The sequence below is a fragment of the Nicotiana tabacum genome, chromosome 8 (assembly GCF_000715075.1).
Source record: "Nicotiana tabacum cultivar K326 chromosome 8, ASM71507v2, whole genome shotgun sequence".
In the NCBI taxonomy this organism is placed as follows: Eukaryota; Viridiplantae; Streptophyta; class Magnoliopsida; order Solanales; family Solanaceae; genus Nicotiana; species Nicotiana tabacum.
In genome coordinates this window covers 182,916,812-182,935,540 of record NC_134087.1, presented here as the reverse complement: position 1 = coordinate 182,935,540, position 18,729 = coordinate 182,916,812, and the positions used below count along the sequence as shown (strand labels likewise).

Below are 18,729 nucleotides of genomic sequence, written 5' to 3'. Positions count from 1 at the left end.
GGCATCCAACTCGACCTCGAGGCTCCGTATACACAAGCTCGAGTCCCCGATTTCTAGCCATTCGGTTTGATTATTACATTGTCTACAAGCTATTATCTTGTTTTTTAATCTTTCACTCAGCATCTATTGCCTAACAACTAGCAAAAAATAGATCACATATTTTTAGAACCACAAAATCAAATCTAATTGTTATTACCATTTTTAAGGTAAACAAAAATACATAATTAGGGTTTAAAACTCTAAATGACCTATCGGGTCATCACAGGTGTATTGGATTGTTACTAGATGAATTTTTTAAGTTTAGATTACTAAATTGAATGTTGTTATGGTTAGTGTTATCGTAAAAAATTGGTGTGTGTGTGTGTATGTTATAATTCGATTCAAATGATGTATATCAGGATATGTATAAAATGAGGTATAGCTGGACATGTATACATGTAATACAGAAGTGTATAAAAAAATTTGAATACATATGTAATTCAATTTGAAATATCGTTGAATACATAATACAACTACGTACATGATCATATTAATACATAGATATAGCAGAATACAAACATAGGAAATAACAGAATATAATAACTGAATATAGTTAAGTTTGACATATATTAAATATAGTAAAATACGGTGAATACAATAGGGAAAAAAAGTGAAAACAACCAGTGAATTATGTTGAATATAGCTGTAATATGTATTAGCAGTAGAATACATAATACAACTATGCACATAATCATACTAATACATAAATATAGAAGAATACATGTATTAACAGCATAACTTAAATATTGTTAGTATAACTACGTTTTATTACATTATTGGCAGAACTTTTGGGTATTGAATCATGAGAATTTAAATACATGACACCCACATAAATAAGTTAAAAATGAGTATTGAATTATGAGAATTTAAATACATAAGCATATAAAAAATAAATTGAATGTATTACGAGTGACGTTTGCATTAAGACAAGAAGACATTCATGTATTCAAAACCAAAAAGATTAAGTAAAACCATGATCAATTCAGTAATAAGGTGAAAATACAATCTGTATAATAGAAAATTATTCTAAAACTATCTTCATAGAAGTATCTGATTTTGTGATTTGCCTAACAATCCTTGCGGGCGCTTCATTGTCTCTTATCGCATGGACGTCTGACTTCCACATAGCATAGTCGCAAAGGAGGGCACCATATCTTTGATGAAGTAAATTAGCATCAAAAGGTTATTTGTGGAACCAATCCATAAGTGCTCAAATACTCTGCATATGCTGCAACATACAGACCACAATCCCTGAAAAAGTAGATTGACAACAGTTAAATATAATGCATATATATAAGATTACAAATGATACAAGAATCAGAAAAAGGATTGAATGCATACATGCTCCCAGATCTTTGTTGAGGCACATTTGAAATAAACAAAAGATCAAAAGCATCAATTTGTGCCTTGCCATTGCCCGCTGGTTCACAGGACCAATTTATGTCTTGCATGTCTCGATAAAAACCATTGATCGATAGGTACAGAGGTGTAAGATTAGCAAGCTTCTCTATCTCAAAACTAACATAAGCATCATGACCTGCTGATCGGTAGGAGTCATAGACATTGATACATCTCTCTTTAAATGATACAACTTTCAATATCCAATGAAGTTTGTCTTTCAAGTTCACTGGTATCAAGACATTGTCGACTGTATGTCATGGTACATTAGCTAGCAATCTGTAGCCCCTTATATATTCACATACAAGAAACAACTAAAAAGATAGAATATATGGTTAAAAATACAGATGAATACAATTAGGTTAAATACATAACTCATTCATGAATACAACATAGTACACTAATAATTACAACAAAAATTGTGAGTTAGGGCAATAACTATTATTTTAAATACAGATGGATACAATTAGGTCGAAAATACAGATGAACATAGTTAGATTGAATGCATAACTAATTGATGAATAATATCAAAATGATAGAACTAATAATGTATTTAAAAATATTATTGTATGAACTCAAATACATATAAATACATCTAAATACAAAAGTCAAAAATTACTGTACAAAATAAAAATCAGTGTATGCCTTATCGAATACATATAAATACATCTAAATACAAGAAGAGAAAACTACTGTACAAACTAAAAATCAATGTATGTGGACTCAAATACATATAAATACATTTACAATTACCTTGTCATTCTGTGTTTTCGAGCTACTTCCTTTAGCGACCTCTTTTCCCTTGCTCCCAGAAGCATCATCCATAAGTTTTCTTCTCTTTTCCACATCAAGAAGTGTTAATTTGTTCGAAGATTTCTCATCTTGACCTTGTTTCATAGGGTCATTGCGTATTTTTGTTCTCCTTTCGGCTTCAATGGTTGCTGATAAACCTGCAAATACAGGTTCCTCTTGAGTGATTTGCAAATTGAAAGATAGCCTTTTGAAATTAAGTGCTTTAGTGGGTATACCTCATGTAACCCTCTTCGGAGTTATTGAATGGGCTATTGAACAAGAAATTTTAAGTATTCTATAGAAAACCTAACAATGATGAATATTTTTAAAAAAAACACTGTTGAAGAGAAAAGGAAGAAACTTTAATCGGCCAAAAACACAAAAATTTTAACACTTACCACAACTTTTTGGAGGAAAAAAAGTTGAAAATTGAGAGAGACAATGACGTTGTGAGAGAACTATAAAGCTTGGGGAAGACAATGTGGAGAATCGTGGTTCAATAATGGGGAAGACAAACTTGTTGTGAAAGAGAGATCGTGGAGAGAGAAATTAGATATATTGTGCGGTGATTTTGGGAGAGAATAACTAAAAGAATGAGAGAGAAAAACATTAGACGGCGTATTTAATGCCTTGACGATAGTGTATACCATAAATACATATTTTGCTATAAAAAATAAAAGATAGTTATAGAAATAATATTTTAAAAGGGTTTTTATTTATAATAAATAGAGTGTAAACCTTTGATATAGGAGGTAAAATTTCCTTTTTGAAACATCTCCTTGGCTTGCCTTTTGCTTAGAGTTCAATTTAAAGGAATGGGTTGGAACGGCCCATGGCCCATGATCTGTGCCATTGAAGCTCCAAAATCACGCTTCAAATTAAAATTGTGAAGTGGAAACTCCCTCCAAGTGGTAGGCTGAAATTGAATACAGATGGCAGTAGTAAAGAGGTCTAAAAATTTGCAAGGGAGTAATGATTAATGTATTTAATTGAATCTGTCACGACCCAGATTTTCCACCCTCGGGGGTCATGATGGCGCCTACTAATGAGAGCTAGGCAAGACAATCCTTAACTGCTTGCTTCGTTAACAATCACTTCTTTTAACAATTATCGGCGATAGCATGAAAGAACGGAATTAAATAAATATGCGGAAGACTTAAATTTAAAGAAACTAAACAATAATGCGAGAATCAACATATGCCTCTACCCAAGAACTGGTGTCACATTACTCACGAACTTCTAAGAGTGCTACATACAACCGTTTAAAATAAAATATAAACTATTTGTCTCGAATATATGAGATAACAGACGGAAATAAAAAATAGAGGAGACGTCGGGCCTGCGAACCCCTGCAAGGCTACCTCAGTGTCTCACTGGACTGAAGGCTGGCTCCCGCGCTACTGCTGCTGTCCAAAACCTGGATCTGTGCAAAAGAGCACAGAGCATAGTATCATCACAACCAACCCCATGTGCTGGTAAGTGTCTTGCCTAACCCCGGCGAGGTAGTGATGAGGCTAGGACCAGACTTCAGATAAACCTGTACAGTTATATAATATATGGCGGAAAAGTAAACAAGTAATAAGTAGTGAAAGCTGGGGAAGGGGAACATGCTTTGGTGATAGCAGTTAAAAGAAATAACAGGGAATAACAAGGAAGCTAGCATTATAACTTCTATCACAAATGAAGAAAATAAAGGCAACTTTCACTTTCAGTTTTCTCTTGTTGCAGGCGTGCAACCCGATCCCATTTCTCATATCTCGTGGTAGGCGTACCACCGCTCCCATTTCATTCTATCTTGTGGTAGGCGTACCACCCGCTCCCATTTTATTATATCTTGTGGTAGGTGTACCACCCGCTCCCATTTCATAATATCTTGTGGTAGGCGTACCACCTGCTCCCATTTCATCAATCTTATGGTAGGCGTACCACCCGCTCCCATTTCATAATATCTTGTGGTAGGCGTACCACCCGCTCCCATTTCATAATATCTTGTGGTAGGCGTACCACCCATTTCATAATATCTTGTGGTAGGTGTACCACCCGATACCATTTCATAATATCTTGTGGTAGGCGTACCACCCGCTCCCATTTCATAATATCTTGTGGTAGGCGTACCACCCGCTCCCATTTCAGTTCATCACACAATCACAAGAAATTCCGGCAAGGGAACATAAGTAATATAATAACTTCCTGGCAAGGGAACAAGGATATCGAAATAGTCATCCCGGCAAGGGAGAATCAGCTATAACCAATCTCACTTTGCTAGTACTCATTTCAATTAATAGAAATACTTAATCATAGAGGATCATTAATTAAAGTATACAAGGTGTTATTCAAAAACACAACAACTTTCAAGTTAAGACCCACGGTCATGCTTGACATCAATGTATAGATACTCGTCACCATGCCAACAAGAAGCAAGTAGCAAATATGACTCAACTCCTAATCCCTCAAGCTACGGTTAAACTAAACACTTACCTCGATACCTTGAACACCACTCAAGTCTCAATTATAGCTTTACCTCTTGATTCCACCACCAATCCGCTCGAATCTAGTCATAAGTTACTTAATCACATTAATAAATGCTAAATGAATCAACCCCAAAGCATGAAAATGAGTTTTCCAAAGTTTTACCCAAAAGTCAAAAATCACCCCCGGGCCCACGTGGTCAAAACCCGAGGTTCGGACCAAAACCCGATTACCCATTCCCCCATAAATTCAAATATATGGTTTGTTTTGAAATCGGACCTCAAATTGAGGTCCAAATCCCTAATTTTAGAAAAACCTAGGTTCTACCCAAATCACCCAATTTCCCCATGAAAATCATTGATTTGAAGTTGAAATCATGTTAAAGTTGAAATCACAAATCGATTGGCCAAAGCCTGAACATCCAAAGCAAGCGGCCTCTTACCGACTGGAATATAAGCAAGACTGCCCATACTGGCTGACTTTCTACTTAAAGTATCGGCCACCACGTTGGCCTTTCTCGGGTGATATAGGATAATGATGTCATAATCTTTCAACAACTCCAACCACCCCCTATGCCTCAAATTCAACTCCTTTTGCTTGAACAAATACTGAAGACTCTTATGATCCGTGAACACCTCACATGCCACGCTATACAGGTAATGCCTCCAAATCTTCTATGCGTGAACAATGGCTGCTAACTCCAAATCATGCACTGGATAGTTCTTCTCATGAACCTTCAACTGCCTCGAAGCATAGGCAATGACCTTGCCATCCTGCATCAACACTGCACCAAGTCCAATGCGAGATGCATCACAATAAACAGTGTAAGGCCCTGAACCTGTGGGCAAAACTAACATTGGCGCCGTAGTTAGGGCTGTCTTGAGACTCTGAAAGCTCGCCTCACACTCGTCCGACCATCTGAACTGGGCACCCTTCTGGGTCAACCTGGTCATCGGGGCTGCAACAGATGAGAATCCCTCCACGAACCGACGATAATAGCCTGCCAATCCCAAGAAACTCCGAATCTATATAGCTGATGCTGATCTAGGCCAGTTCTTGACTGCCTCAATCTTCTTTGGATCAACCTGAATACCCTCTGCAGATACAACATGACCCAGGAATGACACTGAACTCAACCAGAACTCACACTTCGAGAATTTAGCATATAACTGACTATCCTTAAGAGTCTGAAGAACCACTCTAAGGTGTTGCTCGTTCTCCTCCTGGCTGCGGGAATATATCAGGATATCAACAATAAAGACTATCACGAACAAGTCCAAATAAGGCCTGAACACTCGGTTCATCAACTCCATAAACGCTGCTGGGGCATTGGTCAACCCGAATGACATAACCAAGAACTCATAATGCCCGTACCGAGTGCGGAAAGCTGTTTTAGTGACATTGGATGCCCTAATTCTCAACTGGTGGTAGCTAGATCTCAAGTCAATCTTTGAAAATACCTTGGCACCCTGAAGCTGATCGAACAAATCATCAATCCTCGGCAGTGGATACTTATTCTTAATTGTAACCTTGTTCAATTATCGGTAATCAATGAACATTCTCATCGAACCATCCTTTTTCTTTACAAACAAAACCGGCGCACCCCAAGGCAAAACGTTGGGTCTAATGAAACCCTTCTCAAGCAAATCCTGCAACTGTTCCTTTAACTCTTTCAACTCCGGCGGGTCCATACGATATGGCGGAATAGAAATGGGCTGAGTGCCTCGAGCCAGATCAATGCAGAAATCAATGTCCCGATCGGGTGGCATCTCCGGCAGGTATGAAGGGAAAACCTCAGGAAACTCACGAACCACGGGCACAGAATCAATATAGGGAACCTCAGCACTGGAGTCACGAACATAAGCCAAATATGCCAAACACCCCTTCTCGACCATACGCCGAGCCTTCACATACGAAATAACACTTCGGGTAGAATGACCGGGAGTCCCTCTCCACTCTAAACGGGGCAAACCTGGTAAGGCTAAGGTCACGGTCTTGGCATGGCAATCCAAGATGGCATGGTACGGGGATAACCAATCCATTCCCAATATAACATCGAAGTCGACCATGTCTAAAAGCAACAAATCAACACGGGTCTCAAGACCCCCAAACACTACAATACAAGAACGATGAACTCGGTCGACCACAATAGAATCACCCATCGGTGTAGACACATAAACAGGAATACTCAATGAATCACTAGGCGTGACCAGGTACGGTGCAAAATAAGATGACACGTACGAATACATAGACCCTAGATCAAATAGCACTGAAGCATCTCTATCACAAACCAGTATAGTACCTATAATAACTGCATCTGAAAACTCAGCCTCGGGTCTGGCTGGAAGTGCATAACATCGGGGCTGGGCCCCACCACCCTGAACTGCCTCTCTGGGATGGCCTGCTGCTGGTTGGCCTCCACCTCTAGCGGCTTGAGCTCCACCTCTAGGACCTCTACCTCCACCTCTAACACCTCTGCCCCTGCCTCTAGTTGGCTGGGCAGGCTGTGGAACATCTGGTGTCTGTACCATAGCACGAGAACCCTGATGCGGAGCACTACTCGAAACTCGAGGGAAATACCTAGCAATGTGCCTCGTGTCGCCACAAGTAAAACAAGCCCTCGGCTGCTGGGGCTGACGACCCTGGAAACTCTGAAGCGGCGGTGCATTGATAGGTGTTGATAGTGCACTATAAGGCTGCTGATCAGAATAGTGCGTCTGAGAACCACGACCACCTGATGTACCATGGGAGACTTGAAGAGCTGACTGAAAGGGCCTAGGAGGATGGCCTCTACCATATGAATCTCTACCTCCAGACGAGGTACCACTGAATCTACCTGAATGACGGGGCCGCTTATCCGACCCATGACCACCTCCCTGTGACAGAACCATCTCAACTCTGCGGGCCATATTGGCCGCCTCCTGAAATGTAATCTCACTCCCGGCCTCCTTGGCCATCTGAAGACGAATCGGCTGAATAAGACCATCAATAAACCTCCTCACCCTCTCTCTCTCTCTCGGTGGGAAGTATGACAAGAGCATGGCGAGCTAGATCGATGAACCTGGTCTCATACTGAGTGACCGTCATGGAACCCTGCTGAAGGCGCTCAAACTGCCTCCGATAGGCTTCTCTCTACGTCACAGGGAGAAACTTCTCCAGAAATAACACTGAAAACTGCTCCCATGTCAATGATGGCGATCCAGCTGGTCTCGCTAAGCAATAATCCCTCCACCAAGTCTTGGCGGATCAAGATAAGTGAAATGCAGCAAAATCGACCCCATTGGTCTCAACAATGCCCATGTTCCTGAGAACCTCATTGCAGCTAAATAGGAAATCCTAGGGATCCTCAGAAGAAGCTCCGCTGAAAGTAGTAGTGAAGAGCTTGGTGAATCTGTCCAGTCTCCGCAAAGCATCGGCGAACATAGCCGCTCCATCGCCGGTCTGAGCCACTACACCCGGCTGAACTGCCACTGCTGGCTGAACCGCTGGAACCTGAATCTGGGGAGCTACCTACTCTAGAGTGCGTGTAGCAAGAGTCTGAGCCCCTCCTCCAACCTGAGAAGTGGCTGGTGCTACAGGAAGCAAACCTGCTCGGGTGACACTCTCCATGAGGCCCACCAATCGAACCAGAGAGTCCTGAAGAACTGGGGTAGCGATAAACCCCTCTGAGACCTGAGCTGGGCCTACCAGAACTGTAGGGTCTAGAACCTCCTCCTCGAAATCAACCTGAGGCTCCACCACTGGTGTCGTTGCTCGGGGCTGAGCTCTGCCCCTACCTCAGCCTCTAGCACGGTCTCGGCCTCGCCCTCTGCCCCTAGTGGGAGCTGCTGTAGGGGGCTCGGGCTGCTGAGCGGTAGATGAGGAAGTGCTTGTTCTTGCCATCTGCGAAGAATAGAGTAGAAGTTCAATTAGCATTTGAGGAACAAATCCGCACGACAAGAAAGAACAAAAGTGAAGTTTTCCTAACTTGGTAGCCTCTGGGGGATAAATACACACGTCTCCGTACCGATCCCTCAGACTCTACTGAGCTTGCCCATGAGTTGTGAGACCTATGTAACCTAGAACTCTGATACCAACTTATCACGACACGGATTTCCCACCCTCAGGGGTCGTGATGGCGCCTACTAATGAGAGCTAGGCAAGTCAATCCTTAACTTCTTACTTCCTTAACAATCACTTCTTTTAACAATTATCAGCGATAGCATGAAAGCAACGGAATTAAATAAATATGCAGAAGACTTAAATTTAAAGAAACTAAACAATAATGTGAGAATCAACATATGCCTCTACCCAAGAACTGGTGTCACATTACTCACGAACTTCTAAGAGTGCTACATACAACCGTTTGAAAGAAAATATAAACTGTTTGTCTCGAATATATGAGATAACATACGGAAATAAAAGATAGAGGAGACGTCGGGCCTGCGAACGCCTACAAGGCTACCTCAGTGTCTCATTGGACTGAAGGTTGGCTCCCGCGCTACTGCTGCTGTCCAAAACCTGGATCTGTGCAAAAGAGCACAGAGCGTAGTATCAGCACAACCGACCCCATGTGCTGGTAAGTGTTTTGCCTAACCCCGGCGAGGTAGTGACGAGGCTAGGACCAGACTCCAGATAAACCTGTACAGTTATATAATATATGGCGGAAAAGTAAACAAGTAATAAGCAGTTGAAGTTGGGGAAGGGGAACATGCTTCGGGGATAGCAGTTAAAAGAAATAATAGGGAATAACAAGGAAGCTAGCACTATAACTTCTATCACAAATGAAGAAAATAAAAGCAACTTTCACTTTTAGTTTCCACTTGTTGCAGGCGTGCAACGCGATCCCATTTCTCATATCTCGTGGTAGGCATACCACCCGATCCCATTTCATTCTATCTCGTGGTAGGCGTACCACCCGCTCCCATTTCATTATATCTTGTGGTAGGCGTACCACCCGCTCCCATTTCATAATATCTTATGGTAGGAGTACCACCCGCTCTCATTTCATCAATCTTGTGGTAGGCGTACCACCCGCTCCCATTTCATCAATCTTGTGGTAGGTGTACCACCCGCTCCCATTTCATAATATCTTGTGGTAGGCACACCACCCGCTCCCATTTTATCATATCTTGTGGTAGGCGTACCACCCGCTCCCATTTCAGTTCATCACATAATCACAAGAAATCCCGGCAAGGGAACATAAGTAATATAATAACTTCCCGGCAAGGGAACAAGGATATCGAAATAGTCATCCCGGCAAGGGAGAATCAGCTATAACCAATCTCACTTTGCTAGTACTCAGTACAATTAATGGAAATACTTAATCATAGAGGATCATTAATTAAAGTATACAAGGTGTCATTCAAAAACACAATAACTTTCAAGTTAAGACCCACGGTCATGCTTGACACCAACGTATAGATACTCATCACCATGCCTATATGTCGTACTCAACAAGAAGCAAGTAGCAAATATGACTCAACTCCTAATCCCTCAAGCTAGGGTTAAACCAAACACTTACCTTGATGCCTTGAACACCACTCAAGTCTCAATTATAGCTTTACCTCTTGATTCCACCACCAATCCGCTCGAATCTAGTCATAAGTTACTTAATCACATTAATAAATGCTAAATGAATCAACCCCAATGCATGAAATGAGTTTTCCAAAGCTTTACCCAAAAGTAAAAAATCACCCCCGGACCCACGTGGTCGAAACCCGAGGTTCGGACCAAAACCCGATTACCCATTCCCCCACAAATTCAAATATATGGTTTGTTTTGAAATCGGACCTCAAATTGAGGTCCAAATCCCTAATTTTAGAAAAACTTAGGTTCTACCTAAATCACCCAATTTCCCCATGAAAATCTTTGATTTGAAGTTGAAATCATGTTAAAAGATGTTACGAAGTGAAGAAAATAAGTTAGAAATCATTTACCAATCGTTTCGGAGAAGAAAAGTTGTTTGGAAAATCGCCTCTTATGTTTTGGGGTTTTGAAAAGTGTAAAATAACTGAAATTCACGTGTATTTATACCCCTCTGAAGTTCCCACCGCGGACCGCGCAAGAAGGACCGCGGCTGCGCAGGCTCCCTGAAGACCTGCGGATCATTGCCCCGTGCGGACCGCACCAAGCTGACCGCGACTGCATAGCACCCACCGCGAACCGCTCAAGGCGACCGCGGCTGCGCTGGCCCCTCCGCGGCCGCACGCGATTACTCGCGAACCGCGCAAGAGGGTTCAGAGACCTGTCAAAATTCCTGAACCTGCAACATCTGATCTTCTAAAGCCTAAGGCATCCCGGAACCTACTAGAAACTCACCCGAGCCCTCGAATCTCTTAACCAAGCATGCACACTACCTCAAAAACACCCTACGAATATATTCGTGTGCAATATAACATCATGAACATCGAATTGAGCCTCAAGATCAATGAAATTTCTCAGATTTCCTTTTAAACATCAATTTTCCCAATTTGGGTCCGGATCACGTCAAACAACGTCCGTTTTTAACCAAACTTTACAGGAGTGATTAAAAATATATATAAGACTCGTAACGGGCGCCGGAACAAAAATATGGGCCCGATACCATTGGTTTCTAATCAGATTTCATTTCAATTTTCTTTAAACATTTTCAGAGAATAATTTCACTTAAAAATCATAACTCGGGCTGGGGACCTCGGAATTCGATTCCAGGAATACGCCCGAGTCCCATATTTTCCTACGGACCCTCCGGAATCATCAAATCATGGGTACGGGTCCGTTTATCTAAAATGTTGACCGAAGTAAAATTTATTCATTTCGAGGTCAAAACTTAGCAATTTCTACAATATTTCACATTTAAGCTTTTCGGCTACGCGCCCGAACTGCGCACACAAATCAAGGCAACTTTAAATAAGGTTTTCAGGGCCTCGAAGACACAGATTTCAATTAGAAACAGGTAATGACCCTTTTGGGTCGTCACAGCACCCTTAACAACAAAATACATTCTAAAATCACATGATTGATACTTACTGTATCAAGAGACCTACAACGTTCTTGGAATTTATGCTTATTGGTAGAACCATTATATCTTTCCCCCTCCATATAGATGCACTAGCAAAAATCACCACCTATAACGACCTGAGCGGTCGTTTTGAGCATTTGTACTTCGCTCGGTAGTTTGAGGGCACGAGTATCTTCGCATGATGTATTATGACTTGTGTGAATCGTCGATTTTGGTTTTTAGGTTATTCGGAGTCGATTCAGAAGAATGAATTTCATAGTTTAAGCTGGAAGAGTTGATCAAATTTGACTTTTTAGTATTTGACCTCGGATTGGAGTTTTGATTGTTCTGTTAGGTGCAAATGGTGATTTTAGACTCATGTGTATTCCCGGATTTGAATTTGGATGTTTCTAGAAGGATTCGGCACTAATTGGCGAAAGTTGGAAATTTGAAGGTTTGGAAAGTTCATAAGTTTAATCAAGAGATGAATTTGATGATATCGAATTCGGATCATGGTTTTGGGAATCGAAAGAGTTTTGTTATGTCATTTGGGACTTGTGTGAAAAATTTGGGTTCATTCCGGGTTGATTTGATATGTTTCGGTGCTAGTTTTGGAAGTTGAAGATTCAAAGTTCATTAAATTCTATTTGAGGTATGATTCATGATTTTGATATTGTTAGGTGTGATTTGAGGCCTCGAGTAGGTCCGTGTTATGTTACGGGACTTGTTGGTATACTCGTATGGGGTTCCGAGTAGCTCGGGTGTTTCGAAGAGAGTATCAAACGAGCATTTCGACACTCTAATGATGTTCTAGAACAATTGGAGTGCGGACGGAACATATTAGAGTGCTGAGGCAAAGCCTCATGTACGGACCGTAGAGGGAATGTGCGGACCTTAGAAATCCTCTTGCGGCCGTAGAAAGGAAAATCTGCAGGTTGATGGTCTAACTTCGGAAGCTTATATCTTTTAATCTATAAGAAATTTGGAGAAGATCCAAAAACAAAATTTGTAGCCCTCTAGTTTCCAGAAAGATTAAGAAATTAGCATTTGGACATTTGTACAAAAAGTAACGGGTATTTTACTGAAGCTTGGTAGTGCAGTCACTGTTGAAGTGCGACCGCACAATTTGGATTGCGGTCGCGGATCCAAGAAAGTGCGGACTGCACAAAAAAATGTGCGGTAAACACAATATGAGGTCAGATTTATTACTATATAAACGAGGGTTAGAGTGTTATTTCACATTTGGGCTTTGGAAGCTCGGTTTGTGGCGACTTTTCATGAATATTTCAAGAAATTTATTTGGGTAAGTGATTTTAACTTGGATTTGGTTAATATACATGGATATATCATTGTTTTCATAATTTAATTAATATTTTTAGATGGAAATTTGAGAAAAAATTGTAGAAACTTCATAAACTATTATTTGAGGATTTGAAGGTCGAGTTGTGATCGGATTTGACTAATTTTGGTATGGTTGGACTCGTAGTTGAATGGGTGTTTGAATTTTGTAACTTTCATCGGATTCCGAGATGTGGGCCTGGGGTTGACTTTTTGACTTTTGATTAAGAACTTAGCATTTACATTTAGAATTGTTTCCTTGGGCTTCGTTTGATGCATTTTGAATTGCTTTTGGCTAGTTTCGAGTCGTTCGGAGGTCGATACGCGAAGATGGCATTGTTGGAAGCATCGTTGGGCTTGCTCGGTAATGGATTTAACTTGTTCGAGGTAAGTAACATTTCTAAACTTGGTGTTGAAGGTATGAAACCTGAATTACGCATTATGTGTTTGGTGTTGAGGTGATGCACATGCTAGGTGCCGGGCGTGTGGGCGTGTACCATGTGAATTGTGACTCCATTATTTCTGTGGTACTGTATAGTTACCTGATCATATCTTTAACTATGAAATCTCTACGTACTAGAGTTATTGAGGTGAGATCCATGTTAAAAATCATGTCTAGGATACATGCTTATTCTGTTGAGACCCACCGAGGTCATTTCTGTTGTTGAGTTATCTGCTTACATTGCAAATACATACTCAGTCATATGCATTCATATGCATATCATATCTCAGTCTCTATTACCATTTATTGATACATCATATCATTATTTTTGGGCTGATTTTCATGACATTGAGAGCCCGGGAAGCTGGAGAGATTGATGACTGAGTGAGGCCGAGATCCTGATTGTGAGAATATTGTACTATAGCACGTGAGTTGTGCGTACGCATCCAGATATTGATATTATAGCATGTGAGTTGTTTGTGCAGCACGTGAGTTGTTTGTGCGGATCCAGATATTGATACTATAGCACGTGAGTTTTCTGTGCAGATTATAGCGCTTGGGTTGAAGGAGCCCCTCCGTAGTTTGCACACACCCCTAGTGAGTGAAGATACCTACCGAGTGCGAGGGTTGAGTGCTAGTGCCCAGCTAGTGCCGAGTGATTGGGATGATTGAGTGACTGTGAGGACTGAGTGGCTGTTAGGACTGAATGACTGTGAGGATTGAGTGACTGGGAGGAATGAGTGAATTGATACTTTGAGAGCATGCATATGGTTTTATCACTGAGTTGCATCGCATTTGACATGCATATTTGGCATACGGACATAGAGATGCATTTTCCTTCTGATGTACGGTATCACATCATTCATGACCAATACATATCAACATGTAGGCATAGAGATGTATTTATCTCACGCCCTTTGAAAATGAGACATTTACCTGTTGAAAGCTTTGAGAAAAATTATAGTTTTCAAACTTACTCTTATTTTTGGCGATTTTGGTAAAAGATTTGAATTTTCACTGATATACTTGAAAAGCATGCCTATTTTTCCTAGAACTGTGAACGAACCGAGCATTTTATCTGTGAGTTACTTCTTTTATTCCTTTCATTATGTTGTTATGAACTGTTGTTGGCTATTGGTGTTGGACCCGCCCTTTGTTCCATCTCGTCACTACTTTCAACCTAAGTTAGGTTTGTTACTTATTGAGTACATGGGGTCGGTTGTACTCATACTACATTTTTGCAGATGTTGGATGCTGATGTTGTTGTGATCGACGGGAGCTGGAATTGAAGACGTACCTGCATTCCGGTTGTAGCTGTCTCTTATTCATGTTAGCCTTAGATTTATAAAATAAAAATATGTTTATGTAAATTTCGAACGATGACGTATTTATTTCATACCAGCTTTGTAAATTCTAATCTTAGAAGCTCATGATTTGTACTATCAGTCATTGGGAAATGTATAAGATTCAAATAATTTCTTTTACTTATTTGTCTTATTAGATTTTATTGGAATTGAATAGTTGTTAATTGACTTACCTAGGGGAGTCGGGTTAGGTGTCATTACGACTAGTTGGATTTTTGGATCGTAACACCACCACCCCTCATCCTGCACTTAAAATTACTACTGTATTGGTTGTCTTTGTACCTATAGACACGTTTATTCCTGTGCCCTTTTGTGGTAATTCAATATCAACGTCCTCTGCACAACATTATGTCTACTGACTAATTGAGCCATCAATCTCTATATAACACGTTTTCCCAGTATTCTATTTGGCATTATCTTGTTAGTTCATCACAAAGGCTAGGCTAAATTTCCTGAAATATCACATTAAAGTTTAAAATCTTTTAATAGTTTGAGGACTTTGAATTCTTGAAAGTGGTAAAAGTTGTATATAACGGATTGTGTCAAAACAACATGGAGTGTTTTAAAGAAGGAATTGAAAGAAACAGAAAATATATTAGTTGAAATGTAGGGAGTCAAAGAAACAACAAAAATCAGTACTAACTTGATTGACAGAATTTCATATTTAATCTAAAAAAAGAACTCCCATTCTGGGCTCAGGATTTGCAGAAGCAGAAAAAATCATACTAATGCATTTGTTCAAGACAAGATTCACTGAAGAAAAAATATCATTTATATTTCTCACTAATGCATTCTGAACCGTAGAGAGAGCTAGCTAGGCTCCTGAACCATCCAACCATAGTAGTAGTTATTTCAAGGACCAAATATTCTCCACAAGATTTAGCAAAACACCAACCCAACTCACACGGTGTACTCGTTCACAAATTCCATGTATATCAACTTTTCTCCAATCTTTCTTTGCAATGTCATATAAGAACATTTGCAAAATCGTTCTACCCGCGTCCGGAATCAATATCTCTCCCTTAGGGTTAGTGTTAAATAAAGGCAAATATTTTGTGTTTATTAACTCTAATGGCAGCGCAATTATATGTTTCACCCATGTCTCAGTTTCACCAGTACCATTAAGAACATACAAACTAACCTTGTCATCGCCTCCAAACTTTCTTTGATCTACAAGTGCAACTTGTCCCTTTATTTCTACTATTTTTGGTGGAGATTTTGAAGTCGATACCTCATCAGGGGACAAAATCATTCTAATTAACTTTTCATTTTCAACACTGAATGCAGCTATATTGTAAGGCTTTGAAAGCCTATTTACACAATAAATGACTCCGCCGATATAAACAAAATTGTATATAGGGAAAATGTTGGCGCAGTCAGGAATCTCCCTCCATAAATTGTCCACCCCGATAGTGTAAATCCAATATCTCACTTTACATGAATAATCTCGATCATCTAGTATATAGTACTGTGCCTTGATTACTTTATATTTCTTGGTGGTGGGATCAAAACCCAGGGAGCAACAAGTGATTGAAGGTCGTTGATTAGGAAGAAAGATATGTTCTTGTGTAAAAGGATTACAAACAGCAACTTCTCCATAAAAGTTCCATAGACAAACTAAGCCATTGGTAGATGCTAGAGAGTGAAGCTTACTGAAACGTGACTGATTAAAGTACTGAATGACATTTTCGCGAGTCGCCAAAGATGAGCAACTTACATGAAATTGAGCAGTGGACAACTTTTGATGTGCTTCAATGAATAAGGGTTCTGATATAAGGGAGCAAAAGGATTTCGAAACGCATCTAAAACGCATTAGAGACTTGACAGGAATCTTTTTTAGAATTTCAAAGATAATCTCGTGCGGAATACATAAAGTACCAATGGCAACAATCTTCTTTTTCTTCATGTATACTTGGTTGTGGCGGACGACTATAATATTATGTGAAAATTGATAGTGTAAAGGTGTGTTTGAGTTGAAGTCAGGGTTTATATATATTGTTTAGGTTATTCCCTTTGTTTTTGCTGGCGGCCGATAGCTATATAGGGTTCAATATCTATTGTTTTTGTACGGAAAATACGGAAATTGTTTTTGTATCACAAATATAACCTACCAAGAATACAAATAAACTTCTACTACTCTCACTGATCACATCACTTTCTACCATCTAATCTTTTTTTAAACAAACAGAGGCATCAATCTCTATATAGCATGCGTGTTTTCCCAATGGTCTATTAGGTAGTATCTTGTTAATTCAGTCATAAAGGCAAGGCTAAAATTCTTGAATTATCACATTAAAGTTTACAAAAAATTAATAGTTTATGGAATTTAAATTCTTGAAAGTGGTAAAAATTGCATAAAATGGATTGTGACAGACAATTTGGCAGAAGTGTCAAACAATTGGAAGAAAATCGCGTCGAATTTATATGAAGAATTACAGTTTGTGCTCAAGATTTGCATAAGCCTAAAGAAAGTCTAATCGATTCAAAAAAAAAAAAAGAATCAAACGTCATGCATGTTAACAACAACAACAACAACAACAACAACAACAACAACAGCAACACAGTAGGATTCCACTAGTGGGGTCTGGGAAGGGTAGAGTATACGCAGACCTTACCCCTATCCCGGAGGGATAGAGAGGTTATTTTTGGGAGACCCTCAGCTCAGAGACAATAGATCCGTAATAACAACAGAAACCAGAAAAAAAGTATTAGCATCGTAAAAGAAAGCAAATAAATAGAAAGGCTAAAATGTGAAAGACAGCAAAAATGTGAAACACAACAAAAACCGCTAGCAGTCCTAGACAAAATACTATCAGACTAGCCGGCACAACGAGGAGAAACGCTCGACTACCCCTAACCTACAACCCTAATTAATGCTCGACTGCACACCTTCCTATCAAGGGCCATGTCCTCGAAAATCTAAAGCTGTGTCATGTCCTGCCTGATCACCTCGTCCAATACTTCTTAGGCTGCCATCTACCTCTTCTCATATCTGCCAGAGCCAACCGCTCACACCTCCTAACTGGAGCATCTAGGCTCCTCCTCGCACGTGCTCGAACTATCTAAGTCTCGCTTCCCGCATCTTGTCATCCAAGGGAGCCACGCCCTTCCTCTCCCGAATGTTCTCATTCCTAATCTTATCCATCCTAGTGTGCCTTTGCACATCCATCTCAACACCCTCATTTCTGTGAAATCTTGACTGGCCAACACTCAGCTCCATACAAAAACGTCAAGCATGTTAAAGAATGCAATTAAACAAATATGAACTTCTGTCATCACTTCATGCACTTTGCAGAAGAGGAAAAGAAAAATGAGTACATAACATCATTGCTTAAAATTTCAAAAGTAGGAACGAACCTCCAAATCACACACAATACTAATAACAGAAATTGAAATGTTTGTGTGGAATGAAATCAGAAAAGGAACTATAAACACTGATAACATCATACAAGGAGGGTTTTATAGGTGCTAAAGGATAACTCTACATTCAATACTACTAAATGGTTTCACCTACATGCTGTGAATTTGGTCACCTTGAGGCTTGAAAACACAAACGCATGCACTTAAAATAACTTAAGGGACATATGAACCTCGACCTTTAGCATTTAAGTTTACCATTTCAGACAATCTCAAGGGCCAAATACTCTCCACAATATTTAGCAATACAGTAATCTGAATCTCCACAAGGAATTTGCGTTCATATATGCCATGTATCTCAACTAGTTTCCACTGATCTTTCCTTCCAGCATCATATAAAAAGAGGGACGAACTATTCTTGTCTGGAAGTGATAGAATCTCTCCCTTAGGATTGATGGTAAACAAAGAGCAAAGACAACCTCCACATGTCTTTGTTAATTCTAATGGTAGCTCAATTATATGCTTCACCCATTCGTCAGTTTCACCACTACCATTGAGAACATATAAAG

General features: G+C 40.0%; 1 protein-coding gene across 1 annotated transcript; it reads right to left on the bottom strand.

The window, feature by feature from the left end:
• Window positions 1-15,650: 15,650 nt before the first annotated feature.
• Window positions 15,651-16,709, bottom strand: LOC107822422 (putative F-box protein At1g32420). The gene has a single exon (XM_016648963.2). It carries the CDS (start codon window positions 16,707-16,709, stop codon window positions 15,651-15,653), a length of 1,059 nt encoding a protein of 352 aa, XP_016504449.2.
• Between the last annotated feature and the right edge of the window lie 2,020 nt (window positions 16,710-18,729).